Below are 20,650 nucleotides of genomic sequence, written 5' to 3' on the forward strand. Positions count from 1 at the left end.
GTTTCAGCAGTGTCTTCCACTACATTATGGGTAAACTTTGTTAGCTCATTAACCCACCCACATGCACAGTATGGATATCGATGTCAATATGTTCTGTATTCCATTTGTGCTTCCTTCATATTCTATTCTCATTGTAATTGCGGACTAACGGACGGACGGACGGCCGGCCGGACAGATGGAGACCTTTAACTATCATCAGCCCGCCTAGCTACTGAGCTAATTTCGCAGCTAATGCTAACGAATAGCTGTCATTTAATTTCTATGACCCATTAATTTTTATAATGCGCATTCGTTAGGTTTTTTTTTTTTTTTTTTATCCGCTGCATGTGACTGGGACTCTGATGTAAGCTTCAGCTGCACAGTAGCCGCTAAAAGTTGAGCATCATACAATTGCACCTAATTGGCAGAGAGATGGGAGAAAGAGAGAGAGAGAGAGGGAGCTGTGGATGGAGAGAGAATGAGTGAGGTAGAGACGGAGAGTGAGACAGAGAGAGAGAAAAAAAATAAGAGCTTTCGAAAGGAAAGAGACAAAATATGGTGGATAAATACAGGAAAAGGCAAGGGAGATTCAAAGATAGAGAGAGAGACAGGCAGAGAGATAAGCAGGGAGAGAGAGAGAGAATGCATGACAGATCGACCGAAAAAAGGGAAGACAACGAGAAAGAGAGATAGATATACATATATAGTGACATCAGAGACATGAAAATTTGAGACATGAGAGAGAGAAAGTGAAGCGAAAGTCTGATTGAATGAAAGGCAGAGTGATATATAGAGCTAGAGAAAGAGAGAGAGAGAGAGAGAGATAGAGGGAGAAAGAGAGAGAGAGAGAGAGAGCGATAGCTATACGTATTCAACATAAATATGTTCCACAAATAAATACAACATGAAACTGATTTATGGTAAGCGCATCGATTGGTAGAATATGTCAAATAGACTTATAGCTGCCCTGTATATAGCCCCGAAATGCATTTAAACTTCCCTTTATTCAATCCTCGTCCTCCATTTGGCAAGCAACTTTACAAAGCTAATTACATTTCGCAGAGCAAATGTCAAATTTAAAGAGGCTTACTATGTGATTAGCTCGGACAAAAAGTTATCCCAATCTCCCTCAGTGAGACAAAGTTCAACTAATTAAATGCAGACACCAATTTCTGACTCCAAGGTGCGATTAAAAACAACAAAGTTCGAGTCCAAATGGAATTTGAAGTGTAGAGCAAGCGTTACGACGCGTCGGCAAAACTTTTCGACAAGTATTGCTGGTACGAAGCACAAATCAAGCGTGTTGAGTTGGCGTTTATAATACCCTGTAGGCAGAGGAAGTATGCAGAGTAGTATGGTTATAAGGAGGCTTTAAGGCAATCGAATATATATAGAGGATTATTAATTACTAAATTTTTTATATAAGGCAAAAGAGAAAGCAGGAGAGATTATTTTAGTTAACTTTTAATAAATGGAAGAAAATTGTCAGAGAATTAGTACGTCAGGTCTATAAACAAAGTGTTCAACAGAAATTGACACTCATGAAAAGTTTAAAAAGTAAATCTAGCCGTTCACGAACAGCTCAACTATTTGAATTTTAGTGCTATTTACAGGGTATTAGCTAAATTAGCACTTTACATTCCTCTGAATGTAGGATCTGCATGACTCGATTAAATAAGTCTCTATGCAATCTCTCATATTTGCATATGTGAACAAGTATTGCCATGCTTTTTACAGGGTATCAATTAGTTGTTCTATACTCTAGCTTAAATTGTTGTGTGTACCGTATAAAAGTATGAAATGAAATATATATTGTATAATATTATGTTAACAAGTAAATAATTATTATTTTCTACATACAGGGTATTATTTAGCTGAATCATTTTCTAGTTTTCGTCCTCGTTTCCCTTCATTGAGTGGTGTGTTTTTTTTCGTTTGTTTGCGAGTCTCCATGCGGCTTTGTGTAGTATTTAAGGCTTTGTGCACACGCGTCGAATACTTAATATTAAACAGAGCCATGTCAAGCGAATGGCCCAAGCGTTTTGTTTGCTCTCGACTCACGACTCTGCTGCACTAGCTCTATCTCTCTCACTTGCTCTCTCCTCTAGCTCCCTCTCTTTGCCTCCCTGTAACCACTCAACACTTTGGAGCTGCAGTCTGACATTTGCTTGACTTTATATATTTTGGTTTTGTTTATCGCCTGACTGCTAAATGTGATGGAGCTGTCGATAGCAGAAAACAGTTGAGGCAGCGCGAGAGGGGACGGGGCAGAGCACACACACAAAGCCAATCACCACAGAATACCAAAGTAATGATGCTGAACTATGAGAGTGGGCTTTTGTCTTCATCTTCATCTTTGTTGCACTGAGAGAGCTTGTCCCATAGGCCATTTGTATTTGTTCTATTGTTTCGGCGCCTTTTGAGGTTCAGTCAAATTCAGTTACAGATATGAGATAATAGAATTCGAATTTCAGTTAAGTATAAGCAATCTGCGTAATTCCTAGAAGAATTTAAGGAAATTACATTAGTGCTGTGAATTTTGGGGCAAACGTATTCAAATATTTTTAGGAATTTAAAGAGCTTAATTATATTTGAACTCATGCATATATGTATATATACTTGATCTTATTTAAAATATCAATTATACACACACATTTGAGTGCCACGCTTGCGTTCTTAAAGTTTGATTAAGAAACTTCAACTAACGCAAAAGTTACTTAACAATTATGTTTCTATAGTAAAGCCCCAAGTGCAGCCGTAACTCAACTGCGCAGTAAGTCTAGCGTGCAGTTATGTATGTGTGTGTGTGTATATATATGTGTTTATTATGTATGTAATAAATTGTAAAATCATTGAAAAAAAAAAATTAAAATAAAATAAATAAATTGAATGAAATAAATAAATAATAAAATAAATGAAAATTTTAATAAATATCGAAATATGAATGAATAAAAGTTTGAATAAATAAATGCAATACAGGCAATTTTATATATGTGTGTGCATGGGTTTATTTTGTTTCTACATACATCAGAGAATATTCATAAAAAATGTAAACAAATACAAATTTCAATAAATACCGAAATATGAATACACAAAAATTTGAATAAATAAATGCTATACAAGTATGCAATTTTTATTTATTTATTTTAGTCATTTATTTATGTAGTTATTTAATGATTTTTGTATTTGATTATTTATTTATGCAAATTTTACAATGCATTAAAAGAAAATAAGTATAAAAATAATAATAATAATAAAAAAAATCCAAAATAATATGGTAAATAAAAAGGTACATGAATAAATATATTTTTATTTTATTTATATATTTATTTAATTATTTTGGTACTTGTTAATTTATTAATTAATATTTTAAAATGTCTAAAAAGAAAATTGGTACAAAAATAATTAAATAAATAAATAACTAAAAAAAATAAAAAATAAAAATAAAATAAATAAATACGTTAACAATTATATTTGTATATTATTTTATTATTTTTTATTTCATTATTTTTGTACTTGTTTATTTATTAAGAAATATTTTAAAACGTCTAAAGAGAAAATATGTACAAAATTAATTAAATAAATAAATATTTAAAAAATACTTAACTTATAATATCAAAATAAATTATAATATTTTTAAATGATTTTTTATTTAGATATTTATTTTTGTAAAATTATTTTTGTACCTGTTTATTTTTTAATGAATATTAAAATATTGCCTGTAATGGAAATAAGTATAAAAATATTATAATAAATGGATAAATAAAATAAATAAATTCAAATTCAAATAAAAAAACACAATTAATATATATACTTTTATTTATAATAATATATAAATTAATTCATAATTTATTTATTTCATTAATTTTGTGTCTATTTATTTATGTATATTTTTTTAACTCTAATTAAAACTTTATCATTTAATAATTGAGTGCCTGCCGAGGTATGTTACTCCTAGTTTTATATTAAGTAAATGCCTTTATTTTGCTGCTGGAATAGCAATTTAACAACTTTACGCCATCAAGCCAAGGTCAGGAGTATTTAGCCCAAACACTTGGACCTAATTTCACTTGAATGGCGCCCATAAGTATGCAACGGGGTTTTTTGGCTCTGCTGCAGCGTCTGAAAAAACCAAAAGGCAATTAGTGTTATTATATTTGATTGTGTGAAATGCGAAGCCGCAACATTGCAAATGCAATTTGTATTTGCATTTTGCATTGCATTAAAAGGATTGTTGAGTTTTTCTGCTAAATTTAAACTATTGCAGTTGGCACGCGCGCGCTTTTTCCGCTCTCCTGCTTTTCCTGCTTCTATATATGTTTTGACGTATGCCAGAATTATGTCGACATTCTCATTAATTAACTGAGCTGAAGCAGACGTTTTTAATACTTTCGTCAAGTCAGTTTTGATAAGCGCACGCGCCCAGAATTAATGAAATGGCAGCGACCTTTGAGTGGTCCGAAACGGATGGAGGGGGAGAGGGAGGGTGGGGGAGGGACGGGTTAGTGTTTGGCTGTGTCTGCTCTTAGCTGAAATTAATTTATCTTTACATGTCTAATTCCATTTCAGAGCTAGCTAAACAGTTTTGCAAATTGATAGTAGCTGTTGTAGTTGGCGTTCCTCTAGATTGTTGTGGCAGACATAATGAGCAAAGGGTTCTACGAGCTGGCTACGAATTAAGTGTTACTCTGTAGCTATTGGATAATGATTCGAAAGGGGTACAAGTATTGAAGTAATTTAAGTCAGTCAGAAGATATTATGGCATGGTTATAGTAGAGCAAAGTTGAGGTAAGGGATATTGTTACTATAGTAGCATTATATAGTATCATTAAATTGTTATATTATAGTTACTTATATAGTTTTACATAGTATAATTACTTATATTGGACATACTTAGTATACTATCGTTATATAGTTATATATATTATAGATTATCCTTAGTATAGTATCGTTATATAGTTATATATATTAAAATTAGCTATAGTATATATTATGAGGAGATATCATGGCATGGTTATCGTAGAGCATAGTTGTAGTAAAGAATACCCCTAGTATAGTATCGTATCGTACTATAGTTATACATAGTATACTAAATTATATAGGACATACTTAGTATACTGTCGTTATATAGTTATACATATTATAGGTAGTCATAGTATAAATCCATAGTAGAAATCCATTTTTCCATTTGTTTATTTCATGTACTCAGAATACGTGCTACTTCTATTTAGTCGATTGTAATGCCTGGCTGTAAATGCAGTAGCTCCAAGTTCAACTTCCGAACGCCATAAAGTTGTTTTTATCTACTTCCCAAAAATCCGCCTATCTGTGCGCTGTCTGAATATATATTTACATTTGGCTATTTATATATACATATGTGCACATATGTGTGCATATTTATTCTTTTATCTGTAATGCATGTCTATGTTTATGTCTGGCAAATCTGATTATAAATTAGTTTCAGTCTGCTAAAGATTTTGCCTAGTTTGATAAAATCAATAAACATGTTTATCAGCTTAATTAGTTTGCCAATTTATCCTGAAATTTATGAACTTGCCTTCTTTATCAATTGGTAGACATTTAAATGTAATTCCCATTTCCATTTTTTCTATATTTAAAATATCAAAGGAGTAGACTAGTATGGTATGATCGGTGGAGATTTCATACTGGATTTCATATGCGATAAATATATATATATATATAGAGAGAGAATATGTTTATTATAGTTTAATAAAAATGTTAGGATTGTTGGGCATCTATTTTCAAGCACTCTTTATCATGAAAAAAAAAAAAAATACAAAGTTCGTCTTAATTTCTTAAAATACCCTATATACATACGTAAGCTGCGAAAAATAAAATAGCACCACTTTCAAATGCAAAGTCTAAGAAGTTCTCCTATATTTATTATCAATGTATTGATCTACTAAAAAAAAAAAAGAAAAAAATCTATTATTATTAAAAAAATATTTAACGTTTTTATATATTTAAAAAAATTCTAAAAAGAAAATAAAAAAAATTGTCAGTTGTGCTATTTTATTTTTCGCAGCTGTGTATACTCCATATAAACTCTATATTTATCTTCAATATGTATCTAATATAATTTAGTAAATTTATTAGCAAACGCCTTCTCTAAAAGCATAGATCAATGTATAACACAGCCACGTGTGCGAAGACTAACCAAAGAGCTATTATTCATGTTGCAGTGCAAAAGTCAAGAGTCAATTTGGAAACTGCGGACGGAATAGTAAATAGCGTAAGGCAAATTGAATCTGTGGGCATTTTTCATAAGTGATAGTCCAATGGCAACTTTTTTTTTTTTTTTTATCACATTTAATGAGCCTGGCTAGAGGCGTGGCCAACGGCAGCAGCGGCAGCAGCAGTCGCTTCATGTAAGCTGTCATGTAATTTAATACGAGCAATGGCATTGCCGACACCCAACCAATTAACTGGAGGCCATTGTGCGCAGATGGACCCAGAGCTGGCCGCAGGGTGGAGCAATGTGAGACAAATTACAAAATGAAAATGATATATGTATATGGGAGTAGATAAGTATATCTGCTGATGTTTGCTGGGACACACACACACACACATACACTTGCGAGAATTTATGTGTGGCAATTGAAACTGTTGCTCTTGATGAAGCGAGGGGGCTGCTGCTGCTGCTGCTGCTGCTGCTGCGGGTGCTCCTCTTCCCACTATGGCTTCTTCAAAGACATGCAGTATTTTGAGGCAGCTGCTAGAATTATGCAAATGTTTGGCCACAGCTACAGATAGCGGCTTGAATTAATGAGCTCGAGCTCTCTAAAAATGTGAAATGGCCAAGCGTTTAAAGGCATCGCGAAAAGTTAAGTCAGGCAGAAGAGGTTGTCTAGAGGGTATTCGCACAGCGGGCGCCTTGTGTCATATGCAGGCCGCAGCTGAATAACTGAATATCGATTGAATACTCTCGCTTGCTCATTTCACAGAGTCATCCATGTGTCATCTAGTATATATGTGACAGATCCTTAGCAGCTTCACTTCAATATTGAAAATGCTTGGACATTTAGCTCAACTTTATCAATCACAAATCTTTATCAGGCATTCTTCAAGACGAGCTCACGTATATGCATGTATGTGTGTGTGTGCTGCTGACTTCATTGTTTTCGGGCCCCACAGAGAGCTTTCTCGTTGACCTGGCTTATGGCTGCACCACCATTACTCAACTGCCAGACTCTTCATTTACATGCGCCGGCACACGTCCACGCGCGCTCCTCGCAATTTATAAAGTTGCCCCAAACACGGTGGGACAGTGGAAAAAAAAAACAAGTAAATGTACGACCTCAAGTGCACAATTAGAGTTTTGCGGCGGAATCGCACAGCAATTGGTGTTAAGGTGGCTGAATTCATTAAGGGAAGTGAAATGCAAACTCAGCGCTTTATTTAAACGGAGCGGAATTAACACTCGGGGCAGTAAGCTCTGGGTTATTTAGAGAACGAAATGGGAAATTAGTGAAATTGATTAAATTGGGTAAAGATTTCTAGTGGAAATTGTGCAGCTTAAGTGGGGACACTGATTGTAATCCCTTATTTATTAGGTGAATGTTATTTTTATTTATTTTAAATATTCATAATTTTAGTAATATTATTTATTTAGTTTAATGTTATTTTAATTTTGAATAATTTTATTTATTTATTTTAATGATATTTTAATTATTAAATATAAATAATAATATTTATTTAATTTAATGGTATTTTAATTTATTTCAATTATTTATAATTTTTAACAATTTTATTTATTTAGTTTTATATGATATTCTAATTATTAAATTTGAATAATAATATATATTTAGTTTAATGGTATTTTAATTATTATTTATTTTAAATATTAATAATTTTAATATTATTATTTATTAAGTTTAATGTTATTTTAATAAACAATAATTTTTAAATAATTTTAGTTGTTTAGTTTAATGTTATTTTAATTTATTTTAATTATTAATAATTTTCAATAATTAATTATTGATTATTATTAATTATTAATAATTAAAAATATATTTTTTATTTATTTTAATGTTATTTTAATTTTTTAAATTATTAATTATTTAAATAATATTTATTATTATTAATTATAATTTTAATATTATTATTTAATTAGTTTAATATTTTTTAATTTTATTTTAATTATTAATAATTTTTAAAAACTTTATTTATTTACTTTAATGTTGTTTGAATTTATTGTAATTATTAATACATTTAATAATATTATATATTTCGCTTGATGTTATTTTAATAATTAAGTTATTTTCCAAAAAACTTGCCAGTTTGAATTATCGGAGCTTGACTGTATAATAAATTGTATGTGTGAGTAAAATAAGTCGTATACCACTAAATAGATAATAGGTATATACTACAGGCTGTCTTAATCTGGATTTTTAGCTGCTGCACCAAATACCCTAACTGTATTTAAATACATATAAACGTTCTTTACGCCAAGCATCCATCCAGGCATTTACATAGAAAAAATAAAATGGGTATGCAAGACTCATTCAACTTTACTTTTGTATGTTAATTTATAATTCAATTTGCTGCCCACATTGGTTTCTTATACTGCCTCAGCTCTGCTCAGTGTTTACAGGATATGCAGGGATATGCAGACGCAGCCCAGAAGTTGAGCTTTCCTTGCAGCTCTTCGCAAAGTTTTGAGCTGCTAATTGCATCAAACTAGCTGAAGCCATGAAACTTCTAGGGTAGAGCTGCATTGAAATTCTATTTATAGCCTCGGGCTACATTGGCATGGCGTAATTTTATCCACATTTTCGAACTGCTGCTGCTGCTCTTGATTGAGCGGCTATAGTTGGTCGCGTGGCCACGACCACGCCCACACACTTTTGATGTGGGGAAATCGCTCAGCGAAATGACATCGGCTCTCATTTTGCCAGCTGCCAGCTGCCGCAGGCAATGCCCACTAAATGCCAACGCAATTTTCCCGGGCACTCGATTTCCGGCACTTGGGCAGTTTTTGACAATTTTCAGGCATACTTTCGGCTAGGCAATGAAAATGAATGTTACAGCGATTATATAAATTTTATAGATAATGGCTATTGCCCACACACACACACACACAGACATAGACGCACTGCTTCCCCCAAATTGTAGCTACTGGAATTTCAGCGAAAATATTTAAAAAATCATAAATTACTTTAGGGCGTGGAATACGAGGCGCAGATTAAGCCCCAAAATGTTGCCAACAACAAAAACTTGAATACCAACTGCATAGAGCTTGGAATTTGCTTACTTCTTTGTTTTCTTTAATATTCCTAACGGCTGCTAAATGAGTGTGAATTAAAATTCCAAGCGAAAAGTATTTTATCGACACTTGAAATTCATTTAAGGGACTTACCATTTAAAATTGATGTGAAATCTTACTTCTTTCACAAAGAATAATAAATGAAGATGCACAAGTAAATAATAAATAAATAAAAAGAAATAAATAATATAAATAGTAAAACTGATTTTAAATCAAATAAATAAATATAATAATATTAGATTAAAATAAATACATACATATAACATTAAAAAAAAAAAAAAAAAATATATATATATATATATATATATATATATATATATATATATATATATATATATATATATATATATATATATATATATATATTGTTAATAAAATAAAATATAAAATTATTATATTATTTAAACTTTACTTTATTTTTATAAAAATAATTTTAAGTTTATTTAGTTTTAATTTATAAAATATATTTATTTATTTATTGAAAACAAATATTTTTTTAGCTTTTATTTACATTTTTTTTAAATATATAAATTTTAATTTATTCATTTTCATATATATTTAACATTGTAAAGTTTTAATATAAATATATATAATAATAATAAAGTTTTTAATAATAAAGTTTTATAGGTTTCATATAATATTAAAATTAAACTTTTCTTTATTTATTTTCTTTTCTTATTTTATTTTTATTTTTGTTATTTATATTTTTCTTATGCATATTTCTACTATTTAATATATTATATATATATTATATCCCCAAGGCGCAAGCAGAGAGAGTATTTGATAGTCACATTGACACTCGCCTAGCGCCCAGCCACTTGTTTCCTTTAAAATTTTATGAGATCTAAAAATTCTAAAATATCCGTTTATGCTCGTGTCTGTGTCCCATAAAAATCTTAATATGCGATATAAACAAATGAATATGTCGATTTTAATCTTGGCTCGTGATTTCTTTATGTTTATTGCTTGAAATAACATTTTATTTGATTTTTCATTGGCAGCAAATTTATGTAATTTACCGTACGTTGCCTTTTCACTGGCGTCCGACAATTTCAATTACGTTCGGCACAACAAATCTACGGCAACAAATCGTTGTCTGTGCCTAAGCAAAGCAAAAATGAAAGAAAAACAAAAGGAGAGCATAGAAGGGCGAAGAGTCAACCTGACTGGGATATGCTTGTTCATGCTTGCGTAAGCGGTAGCAGGAGAAGCAGATGTAGTAATAAAATCAATGATTTCTTTTGTTAGTGGGAGCTTATAATATAGAGAATGTAGCCATAGTAATACATAACTTATATTTAGGTTATATTTAATAGCTGGATATATGATCAACAGGAATTCCTCTGCACAGCTTTATGATGTATTTGATTTAATTTAATATCAGGTATATGATCAACAGGAATTCCTCTGCACTTATCTATGATTGTAGGTCTTAAAATGTGAGGTTTAGAGTTCTCTGTAAAACAGACTTGCAGTATTATCAGCAAAAAGACTCCAAGAAATATACAGAGTCTAGTCTCTATCTACAATAATCGAAAAGCCAATATACTCTCTTAGCACCCTCTGAATATGCATCATATAACATATCCGGAAGTCAGTGTGCAACAGTCACGCATATTTCATGATGTCCTCAGACACCCACACAGACACACACACACGTACATGCACACATATAAATATACAATAAGCATAACGACTGTAAAATGCTGTTGACTCGCGTTATTTATGACCAAATATTTTGTATGATTTTCTTTGTTTATTTCATTTCCCGGGGGAGGGGAGAAAAAAGAGAACAATTTCCTTTCAGACAGGTTGAGGCTTTCATGCTCATTGTTGATTATGCATAGTTGAGTTTAAATATAGGATTTTTATATTGTTAACATTTCAAAAGGAAACTTTTGTTTAGTGAGAGTTAACTTAGAGAGCTATGTGTATAACGTAAATAACGTTAAGTAGAGCTATAGTAGTCTAATAAATAAAAAAAAAATAATAAGTGAGATTCAAGTCTACAAATGGATTCAGTTGTGATATTTTTAGAGCTGTAATTGAAGTTAAAATGATTTATAAATACTATAAATAAATATACTTGATGTTTCCTGGCTTGTTCAACTCTTACACACTGTAGGGTAAAATCAATATGCCCTATTTATAAACACTTTAACAGGGCATACATACATAATACGCTGCTCTGATTAAACAAATTTCCGCATAAACACTGAATGAAAAAAAAAAACTAATAATAATAAATAAATAGAAAGCAACAATAAAAACAAATCTGTTTAAAGTTAAACAATATTATTTGAATTATCAAACATAACTATATATCATATATAGAGTTTAAATACATAGTTTACAGATGAAAAAATAAATAAAAAATAACGCTATTATTATATTTCTGTACAAATGAAACATGCTTAGAGCAAGTCTCTGTAGATAAACGCGCCTTAAGTAGCTCCTGGGCGCTACAAATGTGATGCCAGAATTATGATGCCCTACGACAAGACTCTAATGACTCACAAAAAAAAAAAAAGAAAAGAGAAACTAAAACAAATAGCAAATCATGGCAAAGACACAAGACTTAACTGAAACTAAGCCACGAATGGCTGAGAGATAAGATTCGCATTTGCTTTCACTCACTCACATATGTACACACTATAAATAGCAGGAGTCGGGACTGGGGCTGGGCTATTTGTTGAACTGTTTGCGTTAAGATAAACGTGGCGTGTTTTTTTTTTCGGCCACACTGCGACAGTTTTTAAGTGAACTGTTGATAAATTGCATTGATTTATCAAATCTACTCGCTCATGTAAGCATGTGTTGATAACTGCGTGCGTGTGTGTGTGTGTGTAGGTGTGGCAGGCAGCACTCTCGTTGGGAGTTCATAAATATGTGGCATCCAGATGGTCGGCAGATAAGCGAACATTCTAGCTGTCATAAACTACAGAAGCTTTTTGTGGTGGCTGGCGTGGAGCGATTTAAGCTGTTTATTGATATAGGCTAACAGGTTTGTTTGTTGGCCCTAATGGCCGGCTGGCTATCAACGACCAATGTCAAGCACAAAAATTATTGTACCAAAATTATGATAGAAATTAAATTATACATATAATGCTTGAGTTATGCAATGGGCAATTTGATATGAAATTTCCTGTGCAGTTTCTAAATTTCAATTAGCTAAGTGAAGCACAAACAAAATTCAACTAACGTGTGTGTGTGTGTTGGTGTGTGTGTGTGTGAGCCTTGAGACTGCTCGCTGGCCATTGTATTAACAAATTAATTACGAGCTAGACAAACAATGCGACCAAAGCTGACATTTTCACAGAGCTCGCACAATTTTATCAAAAGCTCCATCAGAATTTCTCCTTTAAATTGCTGCAAGAATTCCTGCAGCTGCTTTGATAAAGCCAACAATAATTTAATTAGCCTCGAATATCATGGCACGCTTTTGGCCACTATTAAATACTTTGGACTCCTTCACTGACAATTTACAATTATGTAAACGACTTTATATTTCAATTAGATTTTCCATTTAACGAAATCATCTGCCAGCTGCTGGCCTTCCTCTCCTCCTTCTTGTCCCTGGGGAGCAAAAGTTCGCCTGAAATTTCACTCTTCATTGACTGACAAAAGACGTGAAAGCTTCACTTTGCTTTGTTGTATATATATATGTGTGTGTGTGTGCGCAGTGTCTTTGTGTGTGTGTGTGGGAGAGTAAATGTTTGTGCATCTGGGCCTAAAGTCATTGAAGTCAAGGTAACTGGCTTTGATTTTAAATGTTGATGTTATACAAAATATTGTGCATAGCTTTAGAGAAGAAGCATTTAGGTGCTCGACTAGCCAAATACCCTAACAAGGAGCAGCAAAAAAAATATACATAATAAAATTGGTAAACCATTAGTAATTGCTAAATATTCTTATCTTTATGGTATCAAATTTTTATTAATATTTATAGAGTTTTTATAAAAAAAAATGTCTCATGAAAATATTAAATTAGGAAGCATATAAATTTAATTAGATTTTCTATATAATTATAAATAATATAATAATATATAATATAATACGTGTTTCATATTTTATATTACATTATTTATTTAATTATATTTTCCATATAATTATATGTATTTTATACTTTATATTACATTATTTATTTGAATTTTTTTATATATAATTAAATGTATTTTATACTTTATATTAAATTATTTATTAAATTATATTTTATATATAATTAAATGTATTTTATACTTTATATTAAATTATTTATTAAATTATATTTTATATATTATTATATGTATTTTATATTTTATATTACATGATTTATTTAATTATATTTTATATATATAATTATATGTATTTTATATTTTATATTACATTATTTATTTAATTTTACTTTATATATAGCTATATTTATTTTATATTTTATATTACATTATTTATTTAATTATATTTTATATATAATTATATTTTTTTCATCTTTATATTACATTATTTATTTAATTATATTTTCTATATAATTATATGTATTTTATATTATATTATTTATTGTATTTTTTTATAATTCTATTATATTTATATTTTATATTATTTTTCTAACTGTTACATAAATTTACACAAAATCAAATTACCCCAAATAACTTATATTCCCTGGGTATACAATTAATTTGCTGCTTGTAAACAAAAGAGCTGAAGAAAGCTTAAAAAATATGGAATTTAAATGCAATTACAGTTGTATTCAAAATTCAATAATCTGTTTATTCAATTTTAAATGAAACAAATACTGATATGTGTTTATAATTAATAAAATTTTACACATTTATCTTTAATAATATACATATATAACTACATTGCCTTTTGAGTAATGCATATCTATAATTAGAAGTACCTTTCTCTCTCTCTCTCTCTGTCTCTCTCTCTCTCTCTCTCTCTCTCTCGCTCTTTCTTTCTATCTCTCTCTATCTATCGCCCTTTCTCTGTCCTTTGCAATTAAGACACATGGAACTAAAGTGCTATTTGATTGATAAAGACCACAGAGACCGCTCTTACACTGTCATAAATTTTAGCGAAACATCAATTTTCATTTTCATAATTAAAATTTGTCTGAAATTGCGACGTGCAGCAGTCAAATTTGATGTGAATCTTTTATAAAGTGCGCACGCCTGTCAAAGTTTTTCTTTCAAGCATTCTTAAATGCTTCTTCAGTGCGTCCCAGACGTGGAAAATTCGCATGAAAACTTTTGATGTGGTTCAACTGAGCTGCTGCTGCTGTTGCCTAAAGTTAATAAGCTACGGCAACAAGTCGAGGGCATAGAGGGAATCAACAATAACAAAGTGCTCACTGGCTTTCTGCATATCTGTGTCTAAGCAGACTTAACGCCTGAGCTCTAGAAAATGGTGTCAATTGAAATATTTCTGCATAAATTAGAATGTAAATTGAGTTTAAAATAGCTTTGAATAGGTGGTATATGACTAAGGAATACCCTGCTGGCTTGTGTGGCAAAGATTAAGATTATAAGACTTGACAGGACTTTTGCAAATGATGTTGCTGTCTTCTTATTCTTCCATTAGCCTAGGATTAGCTCAATCGATACGAGTTTCCTCGGCTCTAGTTACAAATACCCAGTGATACTTCACATGGAATGCTCATGTACTTATCTAATCTTAGACTTGAGCTGTTGCTGATTCAAATGACGCTCGATTGACTCGTAAATCTCTTTGGTTGTACTTAGAAATCCCCATTGAGCCTTGACTTAACAGCTACAGCAGTTTGATGAACAAGTAGACGTATTCCTCGTTTTGTTAAGCCTGATTATTGAAAGTCAGTTATATATACATATATTTAGCTGAGATCTCCGATACAGCAGTTTCAATCAGCCAGTACCAGCACCAGCTCCCACAGAGTTTTGGCATTTAATTAGATTTATTCACGGCCTTTAAGTTTAGAGTCTCATACCAAAGGCATAAATGCTTTCTATACTCTATTACGTTAGACCATGTTCAAGAGATCAAAAATAACATCTCAAGTATTTCAAGCAGCTGGCTCTTGAGGCAGAGTATTTGCAAACACGGTGCGGTAAATCGCCGCTACCCTCAAATTTGTACGTTTCCAACGGTAAATTAGAGCGCTTCGACTCGCCTCCAAGGCAAAACCTTGACTTTAAGCAAATATAAGGAACTTAATATAAATTGTGCATGTTTCTGCCGGCTAATTGCAAAATGTATCCACAAGCTGAGCTTTAAGTTACAGAATAATAGCGCTGCCATGTTTATATCCTCAATCAACTGGAGCCGCTGGCTGTTCAGCTTCACACGACGTGCACCACTAAGGAGTTCATATGCGACGATACTGTCATTACATTTCCAGCCATTAAACACACAGACACACACACATACACAGAGAGACACTTTCTCGTACACACAGTGGGTCGTAAAATGTAACTGACGTTCTGGCTAACGGGAATGCTGGTTCGGGCCAACTTCACTGGGATTCACTGGTTGAAAAGGGACGTCGCAATAATTGAAATCTGTGCGTGGCTTTTGCATTGACAGCTCCCAGGCATTTCATTGTCATAAAAATATGAATAGTTCGTCATTCGACAGTCACGGTTCACTTGCAATTGCTCTACGCGAACGGACGACTCAAGCAGCTTTAAAGCCTTTAAAGTCCGCCATGGACTTCAAAATGTATTTAGTTTGTGGTCAACCGTTTAATGCCGAACATAAAAATCTGCATAACACATAAAAAGCCGTTAAGGCAACAAGCTTTCATGGTAATGTCAAAAGTTAATGCAATAAGAAAATAAACAACTGCGACTACAGCAGTTGAGAGTGCCTGACAGGGAAGTACCTTGACTGTAGACTCACCCATAGCAACATATTAATATACACTAAAATAGGGTGTGAGGAGACATAGTATGTGGTACTTATATATTTGGTAATATTATTTTCTATATATTTGTTAAAATTTCTATTGGTGAATCAATTTGTCTTAAACCGTGTATACGTCTGTCATATTATGGCACCAATCAGTCCCCGAACTAAAGCTCCTAAACGTTTTTTTATTAAATACATTTCTTAAAATGATGCTGAATATTCGCCAATTGTTTTCTCTATATTTTTCTCCTCTAATTCCTCACAGTATTTCTTTTAAATGTTTCCTCTATGAATTTCTTTTAAGTGTTTCCTTTAAGAATTTCTTCTATGTGTTTCCTTTAGGAATGACTTTTAAGTATTTCTTAATAGAATTTATTCTATGTATTTCCTAATAGAATTTATTATAAATATTTACTATTAGTATTTCTTCTAAGTATTTCCTAATAGAATTTCTTTCCTCTAAAAATTTCTTCTAAGTATTTTGTCACAGAATTTATTCTAAGTGTTTCCTTTATAAAATTCCTCAAACAATTTCTTCTAAGTATTTGGTCGTAGCATTTCTTCTAAGTATTTACTAAAAGAATTTATTCTAAGTGTATCTTTTATAAATTTCCTCAAAGAATTTCTTCCAACTATTTGCTCGTAGAATTTCTGCTAAGTCTATTTCCTCTAAGTATTTAGTCGAAGAATTGCTTCTAAGTAGTTCCTGATCACCCGTGCCTTCACTTCACTTCAGATCACATCACTTCACTTCACTTCACTTCACTTCACTTCACTTTACTGCACTGTACGATTGACCCCCACCAGGCCTGGGCGACTGAAGAAATGCTGCCGGTACTGCCCTTTATATAGGGCACCTTCTACTCAGAGCCTGGGTCGCGCTCAGTCGTTGAGTTCGGCGCCAAGTAGAGCCCATTGCGGTCGAGCACGAATCGACCAATGGCAGCACCCTCTGCTGCTGCAAGCACTCTAGCTCCGTTTTACTCAGCTATAAATACGAAATGAATGCTGCTGCATACATATAGAGAAGTGAAATGATCTTGGGAACTTTCTCTTCATCTCCTGCTTGGTTTGACTGGCAGACTGAGAGAGAGACCTACAGAGAGGCAGAAAGAGAGAGATATATACACAATTATACGAACACATATAAAGGCAATAACTGTTAATATTACTGTCTGTATATTTGTCTCTCTTTCTGTCTCATCTCTCTGACGGTCTCTCCGTCTGTCGCTGGCTGTTTTTCTCACCAAAGCAAGGGACAAAGAGGAACTAAAGAAGATTATTTAAGTTGTCTATATATATATGAAGCATTATGCATATATAAATCGGAATAAATAAATAAATGATTAATTGGGCTGTATATTAATATTTCTTGTGTACATTAATATTTATAATTATTATTATTATTATATGGAATAGACAGCAGTTGCTTCTGTTCAATTGTTCTCTATTTGAGTAGGACATAATCTGCTTTAATTTATAATGAATTACTTTAATCAAGCGTGAGCCATGAATTAAATATTACTTAATATAATCAAAAAATTTAAATATTTATATGCATGTATGTACATATATATATATCACATACCTTTTTATCCTCTCAGTACCCGCTTTTTATTTTCAATTCAACTATTTTAAAACCCAATTTTAATTTAGTTAAAAAATTTCAAACATCAATGCACAAATTTGTTTAAACTATTCATTTTATTTTTCTCTGCCAATTTCAATTAAAACATATACTCAATTTACGTTTAATGCAACTTGAATTTGTTTGCGTTTTTTTTCTCCATGCAGCTCACAACAATAATAAATAAACAACAGAAATATGCAAACAGTTATCGCAGCGTAAAAAAAACTGTTTTGCAATGAGAGAGGAAACGAGGCATGCGGAAATTGAATTAATAGCTTACGCTTAAAAAGTTTCGCATTCATTGTGATTGTAAAAATTGCAAACTTGGTCAAGCAGCAAAAAAAAAATATATATTTATATAAAAAAAAAAAAGTGAAGCTCCAATTCTCAGCCATGATGAGCAGTGTAAGCAGCATAGCCATGGACATGGATATGGACACCGAATCGGAGTCGCCTCTAACCCCATTGAATGTCACGCAAGCCCTCTGGGAGCTGGCGCTGACAACGACAACGGAGACGGCATTTTCTGACGACAGCAACAACAACAGTATCGCCGTCACTGAGATATCCTATGTGCCGTACGCCCGGCGACCGGAAACGTACATAGTCCCCATACTGTTTGCCATTATCTTTGTGGTCGGCGTGTTGGGCAATGGAACTCTGATTGTGGTATTCCTGAGTGTGCGACAAATGCGAAATGTTCGGTAGTCCGAGTGAGTAAAGGTGAAGTAGGGAAAAGTTTATTTAGATTTAGATTGGATAGAGGGAGAGGATAAGGTAGATTTGATATTTAATAGATATTATATGAATAAAGAGGAGTTATATTTAAGGTGAGATTTAGAGGCTTAGGATAGTTAGAGGGAGAGGGATTCATATGGTTAAGAGGGAGGGATAGGGAGAGGAGAGGAGATTATAGGTTTAGACGTATAAAAGGGATAGGGAAGGAAAAAAAAGGCTTCAGTAGATATATAATTTAGGGAGAGGGATAGGAGTAGGTGAGAGGCAGAGGGAGGATTTATAGGGATCTGTCATCTTTGATCTTTTCAGCTGTAGACTATTTTATAATCTTATTTATTTGTGTATTTGTTATCGCTTTCCTTTCTCTTCTAATTATTTTTCTTTCTCTTTATTTTATTTCTTTTATCTTTCTCTTTCTCTTTTCTTTCTCTTTCTCTTTCTCTTTCTCTTTCTCTTTCTCTTTCTCTTTCTCTTTCTCTTTCTCTTTCTCTTTCTCTTTCTCTTTTCTTTCTCTTTCTCTTTCTCTTTCTCTTTCTCTTTCTCTTTCTCTTTCTCTTCTCTTTCTTTTCTCTTTCTCTTTCTCTTTCTCTTTCTCTTTCTCTTTCTCTTTCTCTTTCTCTTTCTCTTTCTCTTTCTCTTTCTCTTTCTCTTTCTCTTTCTCTTTCTCTTTCTCTTTCTCTTCTCTTTCTCTTTCTCTTTCTCTTTCTCTTTCTCTTTCTCTTTCTCTTTCTCTTTCTCTTTCTCTTTCTCTTTCTCTTTCTCTTTCTCTTTCTCTTTCTCTTTCTCTTTCTCTTTCCTTCCTTTCTCTTTCTCTTTCTCTTTCTCTTTCTCTTTCTCTTTCTCTTTCTCTTTCTCTTTCTCTTTCTCTTTCTCTTTCTCTTTCTCTTTCTCTTTCTCTTTCTCTTTATTTCTTTTCTTTTATCATTTTTCTTTATTTTCTCTTATTTTATAGTTATATTTATATTTATATTTCTTATATTTTATTTCTCTAGGGACTTTCAAGCGATTCTTTCAGTATTTTTGTCTCTTTTAGATTTTTTTAGTTAAGGTAAAGCTTTCAATTTTGTTTTGTGGCGGTGCTTGTTTAAGGAAAATTAGGGCAGCTGTTTCAAAAATGCATGCAATCAAAGCCAAATTAAGCCCAACAAAATGTGCTGTGGGCGTGGCACTTTTCTTTCTCCTTAAGCTCTTACAGCCGCAACAACATTTGCATATTTACTCTAAGCCAAAAAAGACGCAAAATAGATTTGTGGCTTGATTGGGCCAGCTAATTAGCCAAATTTGTTCAGCATGTGGGCATGTGGGCGTGTGGGGGCGTGTGATTGCCCCTTGGCCTAAATAGTCTGTCATAAATCAAGTTACTGCTTGGCCAACTGAAGTCCTTTGAGACACGTACAACGTATTAGTATTTATGTGACTTTACTTAAAGACATTTTCTATTTTCGTTAGCTAAAGTCAATTTCCTGTGCCCTGAATCAAATTCAATAGCAAATCGAAATTGTGCTCTAATGCATTTCGAGTATCACATCAAACTCGAGTTTATGGCTTTACGGGCAGTTAAAAGTGCGTGTAATAAAAGAAAAGTTCAAAGAACTTGCCTCTATTATCTCTCTCTATTTGCTACCCAGTTCATAGCAATCGACAATATTTTACTTATTTTTTGTCATTACTATGCGCACGTGTCGCATATTTTGATAATACGAGAGTTACAATAACTGTGGAAAGGTCCTCATACGACTTTCATTTCAAATACATACAGAGATATACATATATGTGAGCATATGTTTGTGTTCAATCAAAACAACTTTATTATTATTTTGTATTAATTTTTACGAAATGAAGAGATTTGTCTTTTAGCAGCAGAAATTGCTCGCATTGGTCATTGGTAAAAATATATATTCGTGAACAGCGTAATAAGATAATTCAGTTAAACTATGCTTGCCCGATTGTCTGTCTCTTAGTCTCTCTCATTCTGCCAGTCAAACCAAGCCAGAGATGAAGAGAAAGCTCCCAAGATCATTTCACTTCTCTATATGTATGCAGCAGCATTCATTTCGTATTTATAGCTGAGCAAAGCGAAGCTAGAGTGCTTGCAGCAGCAGAGGGTGCTCCCATTGGTCGATTCGTGCTCGACTGCAATGGACTCTACCTGG

General features: G+C 32.3%; 1 protein-coding gene across 1 annotated transcript in view; it reads left to right on the forward strand.

Annotated features, from left to right (window-relative positions):
• Nucleotides 1-20,650, forward strand: part of CCHa1-R (CCHamide-1 receptor) — a 33,550-nt gene that overhangs the window by 3,033 nt on the left and 9,867 nt on the right. Inside the window, exon 2 of the mRNA XM_089262159.1 lies at nt 17,924-18,463. Within this exon, the coding sequence (XP_089118285.1) occupies nt 18,153-18,463 (311 nt within the window). The 5' untranslated portion in view covers nt 17,924-18,152. The remainder of the gene's footprint in view (nt 1-17,923; nt 18,464-20,650) is intronic.

Source organism: Drosophila navojoa, chromosome 5 (assembly GCF_054131105.1).
Source record: "Drosophila navojoa isolate 15081-1374.11 chromosome 5, UAZ_NAV_1.0, whole genome shotgun sequence".
Classification (NCBI taxonomy): Eukaryota; Metazoa; Arthropoda; class Insecta; order Diptera; family Drosophilidae; genus Drosophila; species Drosophila navojoa.